Source organism: Pygoscelis adeliae, unplaced genomic scaffold (assembly GCF_000699105.1).
Source record: "Pygoscelis adeliae isolate BGI_AS28 unplaced genomic scaffold, ASM69910v1 Scaffold166, whole genome shotgun sequence".
NCBI classification, from domain to species: domain Eukaryota; kingdom Metazoa; phylum Chordata; class Aves; order Sphenisciformes; family Spheniscidae; genus Pygoscelis; species Pygoscelis adeliae.
Genome location: NW_008825156.1, coordinates 1,001,469 through 1,008,523, shown reverse-complemented (window position 1 = coordinate 1,008,523; position 7,055 = coordinate 1,001,469). Strand labels below are relative to the sequence as shown.

Below are 7,055 nucleotides of genomic sequence, written 5' to 3'. Positions count from 1 at the left end.
CACTTCTGGCCTGGTTCCCTTTGCCCAAACATCCCCCCTCTCCTCCTGGGCTCCACCTCTGCCTCAGGTAATTGCAGGAGGCAGGAAGACACTGCATTTCCCAGGGAATGGTTTTCAGAGCCCTCAGGAGCGCTGGAGCCATGAGCAGCGCACCGGGCCATGCCGCACAGGGATGCTGCCCAGCAAGCCCTCCCCAGGCTCAAGGGGAGCATCAGGAAGAAACCAGAGATCCCCAAGCACCTGCTCCATGTCATACACAAATCCTTCCTGAGCTTAATTCCCCACGTGCCAAAAGAAACAGCACTCCCAGCACCAGCACTGTGAATAAAAGAGGAAAGACTAGAAAGACCCAGTGCTGCCCTGGCTCCTCACCCCATGGGGCTCTGCTGCTCTCTCCCAGCAAAAGCTGGGATCCGTGGCCCAGGGTATGGAAGGGGGAAAGCCCAGGTATCGGTTGGAGCCCAGCCAGGGACATTCACTGCCTTTGGGATTGTTTTGAAAAGCTGCTTTGCTTTCTAAAAATGAAAGGCATGCTAGAGCAGCCAGCGCGGGGTGGGGTGAGCATCGCTTCAAGGTTGGGATGGCGTCGGGTACCCAGACCCATCTCTAGGGTTTCCCCCAAGCCCGGGCTGCCCTCAGCAGCTGCAAGCACGGGGGAAATGAGGACAGGCGGGATGGGAGCGTGCCCAGGCTCCCAGACACAGGGTTGAGGCTTTGCTTGGGACAAGTGGGGTGAGCTGTGGGCATCATTTCAGGTGCCAGCATCCTCCGGTTGCTGGCAGTGTGCCAGGGTAGGCACCGCAGCTGAGTGTGCTGCTGCCACTCTCTGCAAACATCCCCACCTGCTTCGCAGCCCCCCTCTGCCCCTGCCTGGACTTCCCCAGGCAGGGCTGGCAGAGGATCTACTGCCGGGCAAGTGCCGGCAGAGGCAGGCAAGGGGGAGAGAGCGGCATGCCCTGACCTGCTTTAACTATGAGATCACCCCACGCTCCTGGCTTTTAAAGAGTGATACGAAGCTGTACACAGCCCTGGGTGGCTCTTGACAGGTACGAGTGAGCCCTGGGGACGGGGACCAGAGCACACACCAATCATCAGGGCTGCGCTTGCATGCACACTGCTCCCCAAGAATGTGTCGGGTTCCCAAGTTGTTTTGACGAGTCCAGGGGTCAAATCTGCGCCCCACTCAACCCCATGTGCTGCAGGCTTCCCTGGGGGCAGCTGAAGGAAACCCTTCTCGCGGGGTTTCTGCTCGAGCATCCCCCAGGCATGAGCAGTGTGTGCTCAAGCGCAGGGCAAAGCAGGGAGTTTGCACATGTCCATGCAAGGCTCTGGCTGGTGATTTACGCTCCTTGGCAATGGGGATGCAGCACAGGGATGAGCAGTAACTGGAGCTGCACTGCACCTGCGGTGGGCCTCCTGCTTTCGCTCTGATTTAATGTCCCAGTTGTGAGGTGATGTCATTTCAGAGGGAGCCCAAGAAAAGGAAGTGGTAGAGAAGATAAGGTGCTTTAACTCTACCCCTCCCGGCTTGGCCAGGTTTTGAAGCTGGGAGCTGTGTTAGCTGCCAGCCAGGAAAACACAAGAGGTTGGTTGGAGGACACCTTCCTCTTGGGGCAGTGGGAGCTGACACCAGGAGCTGCTGAGATGGAGGGTGATGGAGGACCTTGGATGTCAGGTGGTGTGAGCATGATTTTGTGCGCTGCTCTGGCTTCTCCATCACCTTCATCTCCCAAACACGTGGGGTGGGTTGTCTGCAGCACCAGTCATACCCCGCCAGAGCCTGGTGCCACACCAGCAGCCAGGGAGGTGCTCCAGGAGGGTCAGCAGAAATGCTGGCAAGGTACTGGAGAAGGTAAATTGAGAATGTGCCAAAGCTGCCCTGCTTCCAAAGCGGAGAGAGACTGAATGGAAAAGTCATTACTAAAGGCTCATTAAAAGGTCTTGTTTAGCTGTGGAGATGGGCCAGGGATTCCCGTGGTGCTGAGTCCAGAGACTTGGACTTTCAGAAGGATGTCATGGGGGCATCCTGGTCCCTCTGACAGTCAGAGGCGGTCAAGCCCCAAAGTCTTCTCTGCCCTTTGGGTGATGTCAAGCTGCATCTGCTCATTCGCATGACTGGGGAAACCTCAAGGGAGACTGGTTGCACTGATAGGACTCAAGGTCCTCTCTGTTGCACCAAGCTGCCACCCAGATGTCTTCAGCTGGAGGGGAGTGAGGTTGGGCCACCACTTGCCAGACACGGCTCTATCACAGAGAACAGGATCGGTGAGCAAGAGCAAATCAGGATCACCAGTGGCCTTACGCAATCGCACAGGACATGCAACAGCACTGGGGGTTTTCCAGCTCCCTGAGCTGCCCACCATGCAGGCAGGGCAACGCTTGCTGCCCTACTCAAGTCAGTGCTCTTGCTGCTTGAGCTGGGGACTGGCTTTCAGGCAGGCTCATTCACATTTAGACCATGCTTTTGACCGTGCCAGACACCGTGGCGATAGCTCTGGCTGTGAGATGCCACCTACCGCAGCCCCAGCTGGGGGTTTTCTCTCAATATTGGGCTTCGAGATGCTCAAGCTGGGTATGACTGCCCAGCAGCTTGGTGCAGTAAATTGGGCGCTGCTTGCTGTCACGTTCAATAAGGTCAGAGCATGAAAAGCTCTGCAGGTACCGATGTGGCGGTCCAGTCCGATGTGGCAGAAATCATGGGCTGGGCGGGGCTGAGCAGAGGGGACATCTCTCAGAAACCACAATGCGTAAGTGTAGCTGTTGCGGCCAGGTTTGGGCTGACCTCACCAACCCGGGGAGCTTTGCACCTCGGTGGGCTTGTTTGTCATCATCCTGCCCTGGCGGGTTTTGCTATCAGAAAGTGACCCTGGTTGTCCTCAGAGTAGTGGGCAGCCAAGAAAAGGACTTTCTCTTCCTGTCATTTGTTTGAATGAAGTTGCGAAGAGCAGGCGGAGGTGCAGGATGCCTCACGTATGCGTTAATATCCAGCTGCGGCAGGAAAAATCAGAGCTGGGTCTCCATTTCTTTCTCCATGTGTGTGGCACAGTCATCACAACGTGTCTGCCCTGGTTAGCAATGGCTGGTGGCTTTTTCCCCCTCAAGGCTCTCTTCTCAGCGTTGCAGGGTTATCACCGCTTTGTCCCCAGCCTGGGCCTCAGGGTGCCAGGTGCTGATGGTCTCAGCCTCACTGCTACAAGCTCAATGTCCCCATTTTCTCCGCAGGAGGCTTTGCCACCTTCTCGTCCTGCTTCCCAGGGCTCTGCGAGGGGAAGCCAGCTGCCATCCTGCCAATGAGCATCTCCCAGCCATGCTTGCCCGTGGCCAACGTCGGCCCCACACGCATCCTGCCGCATCTCTACCTGGGCTCCCAGAAAGATGTCCTAAACAAGGTACGACCCTGTCAAGGGGACACGTCCACCCTGTCCCATCTGGGACCCCAGCCATGCAGAGGGGTGAGGGCATTAAGGTCTCTTCTCCTGCCCAGTGGGAGGACCATGCGTGGTCAGTCTGACCCTACCAGGACGCTCAAGGCAGGGAGTGCATAGGCAGAGCCTGGCAGAACTGGGGAGGGTGGTTGCAGGATGAGTCGTCTTATATTGATGAGCTTTGGGGTGGTCAAACTCTTCCCAAGTGCCCGTAGCAAACTCGGGGACAGGAGGAGCACAGTCGGGAAAACACCTGGGTTTGGAGGGGGAGTTACCACAGCTGGAGGGAGACATGGAACAGGAGCCAGCTTTGCACCCAGCTCCCTAGCCAGCCAGGCTGCCAGATAACACCAATTTTAGCAACGCTGCGATCCCCTTGGGAGCCAGAGAGAGTGGGAACAAGCTGGGGTATTCAGCCACGACAGCACAGGGACAGGCAGCTCTGGCCAGGGGCAGGGGCTTGTTCAGAAGGACCAAACATGAGCAAAGTTTTGCTTTGGGGAGAGAGGAGAAAAGAGGGACAGTGCCCTTTTAAAGGTGCTGGAAGGGCTGTGCTATGATGTCATACCAGGGAAGGAATTTTGTTTAAAGGAAAAATAACTGCGAGAAGAAAGAAAGAGGAATTGCAGTTAAAATGCCGCCGGGCGCCTGCCTATCACGGGCAGGAGGGAGCCAGCCAGGCGTCCTTGCCCAGGGCAAGCGAGGGGGGAGAGGGACCACGACACCGGAGGTGGGTTGGAGACAGAAAGGAGGGGGAGAGAAATTATATACAGGGAATGGAAGGAAATGAAAGAGAAAAATGCCAAGAATGTGAGCCCAGGAGCTGGCTCCGCTGAGCTGAGGCCAGGCTCTGCAGAGCCTGCTGGGGCTGGGGCGGGCAGGAACTGGCCGCCGGAGAGCCAGGGCCGAAATCCTGGTGCGGTCTCCTGAGGAGCCAATGTCAGGCAGGGAAATTGATGGTTTCCTTCCCTCCCCGCCTCCTCAGAGGGTTTTGTTCATCTTTTGGAGCTGTGTTTTCTGCCATCCCCACGATGTGGCCAGAAGATGCTCTATTCATAGGCAGCAGAGCAGGGTCATGGGCGATGCTTCTCTTCTCTAGCACATTGCAAAGGAGAGATCCCACATGGCAGCTCCCCACACACTCTGATGTGTGGAAGCACTCTTTTATCTCCATGTTTTCTCCTCCCATTTAATTCTGGGTCTTCTCTGTGCAGACCAGGCACTGAGACCCAGCAGCTGGCACAGATGTTCCCCCATTTTTTATAAGCAACCTGCCCCCAGTTGTACAGGTGATACCTAATCTGATGGGACGGGGAAAGAGACGGGGGTCAGATGAGCCATAAATTTGGTGTCAGCACTGCATATAGGTGAAGCTGGCTGTGGCCCTGGGCGGGAAGGAATGGAGGTTGGTGTGGATGCAGCAGTACGCACCCAGCAAGCCAGTTCCCTGATGGATGGCCCGTGGGTCAAACCTCACTCCCTCATTGCAGTTTTTCATCTGACCCTATTTACCTAAAGTTTCCCTTGTGCCATTGCATTTTATTGAGTCAGAAATATGGGCAGTGATGGTGGCCATTGAATGGCCAAAGCAGAAAAGTCACAGAAAACAAGTCCAGGTTCACTCCGGTGTCAGAAAGAGGGAAGAGATAGTTCTCCTCACCACCTGTCTATGTCCCAACACAAGAGTGTATGTTCACAGTGAAGAACTGTGAACAACTAACAAGTCTGTGAGAACTCCCAATGCGTTTCTGAGGGTTGTGGGAGCAAAGACATGGGTTGACATTGGTTAACACAGGGTGCTACCAATGACTCGCCCCACTCTATTGGTGAGATGCCTCCTCTCTCCCTCTCCCTCAGCTGATACTTTCAAAGCTTTCAGCCAGAGTTTTCACTGATTTTCTTTCTTGTATTTTCCTATTCCTCTCATACTGGGGTTCTTGGGTTTTCCCCTCTGGGACCCCCTTCCAGGTGTCTTTGCTCTTGCTGACTTTTACTTGGACCAAAGTAAAGATCTGCTGAGGTTCAAACCTGTGTCATCTAAATTGACACAACCTTCTCAGCTGGTCCCTGCTGTACTACCATCAACTAGGCCAAGGCAGCAGTGGGAGACCCACAGGAGAATATACTGGGATGGGAAAAGGCAGGGAGTGCATGGCAAGGCAGATCTTCAGCACTCGGTGCTGGCTGAACTCAGCCAAACATTCAATCACTTCTTTCCCACCAGGACTTGATGACGCAGAACGGGATAAGCTATGTCCTCAATGCCAGCAACTCCTGTCCCAAGCCAGACTTCATCTGTGATAGTCACTTCATGCGCATTCCTGTCAACGACAACTACTGTGAGAAGCTGCTTCCCTGGCTGGACAAGTCCATTGAATTCATTGGTGAGCTTTTGTTAGAATAGTTGCAGACCCTCCAGTTCTCAGCCTTCAAAACCGGAACTCTTCTTCTGTCCTCCATGGTCTTACTCCCAGCAACCCTTGTTCTTTGACACAAAGGGGTTGAAGGTTGGGGAGGGAGGCTAGAGTCATTTTGCTCACCATCTCTGACCGCATCAATGCTTTTCTCTCTGTTTCCTCTACCGTACATCAGACAAGGCCAAGGTGTCCAGCTGCCAAGTGATTGTGCACTGCTTGGCCGGGATCTCCCGGTCGGCCACCATCGCCATCGCCTACATCATGAAGACCATGGGTATGTCATCAGATGATGCTTACAGGTGAGTTTTCCTCGGAGGGCAGGGAGGAGTTACGCTGGTATGCTTCACTCCAGGGAAGGAAAGCAGGCTGAGCCCAGAAGGAGGGGGTGGGAGCTCCCTTGAAGCTCTGTCTTACCTTGGCTAAGTCCTGGTGAAACCAAACCAAACCAAACCAAACCAAACCAAACCAAACCAAACCAAGCCTTCCTTCATAAAGTGCATGCAATGAGGAACGGTTGGGAGCCATAAAATGGAGGGGGGAGGCAGTCCCAGCTCTACCCCTGGGGCATCCCGAGGCCCCATGGTTTCCCAAGACTCCTTTCTTTGGAGGGTCAGAAGGTCCTGGATGATGCCTCTTCTCCCCAAAGAGGCTGAGAAAGTAGGGGTGGCCTGCTGAAGGACCAAGCACCAACTGGGACTGTCTGTGCTTCTCGGCAGGTTCGTTAAGGACCGTCGCCCGTCCATCTCACCCAACTTCAACTTCCTGGGCCAGCTCCTGGAGTATGAGAGGAGCCTGAAGCTCCTCAAGGCCCTGAAGTCAAAGGGCGACCGGGGCGAGGTGGATGCCCAGCAGGACACGGCAGAGATGGCTGACGGCAGCCGCCACCCCCCACCACCTACCTCAGAGAAGACCGAGGAGGTGCCGAGAGGCGCTGGCTTGGCATCCCCGCATGGCGACCCCGAGCGGCAAGGCGTGACCCCAAAGGTCCTGTCGCCCACCACCCTGCAGCAGGGGCTCAACGGCTTGCACCTCTCCTCTGAGCGCATCCAGGACACCAACCGCCTGAAACGCTCCTTCTCCCTGGACATCAAGTCTGCCTACTCCCCCGGCCTACGGCAGGACCCCCCTGGACCACCTGGACCTGGGGACACCCCCAAACTCTGCAAGCTAGACAGCCCCTCGGGCCCTGGCGGCCTTGGCCCCTTCTCCCCGG

General features: G+C 55.8%; 1 protein-coding gene across 1 annotated transcript in view; it reads left to right on the top strand.

Annotated features, from left to right (window-relative positions):
- Window positions 1–7,055, top strand: part of DUSP8 (dual specificity phosphatase 8) — a 36,109-nt gene that overhangs the window by 19,895 nt on the left and 9,159 nt on the right. Inside the window, exons 3-6 of the mRNA XM_009328592.1 lie at window positions 3,223–3,389; window positions 5,650–5,809; window positions 6,018–6,141; window positions 6,559–7,040. Coding sequence (XP_009326867.1) covers window positions 3,223–3,389; window positions 5,650–5,809; window positions 6,018–6,141; window positions 6,559–7,040 — 933 coding nt within the window. The remainder of the gene's footprint in view (window positions 1–3,222; window positions 3,390–5,649; window positions 5,810–6,017; window positions 6,142–6,558; window positions 7,041–7,055) is intronic.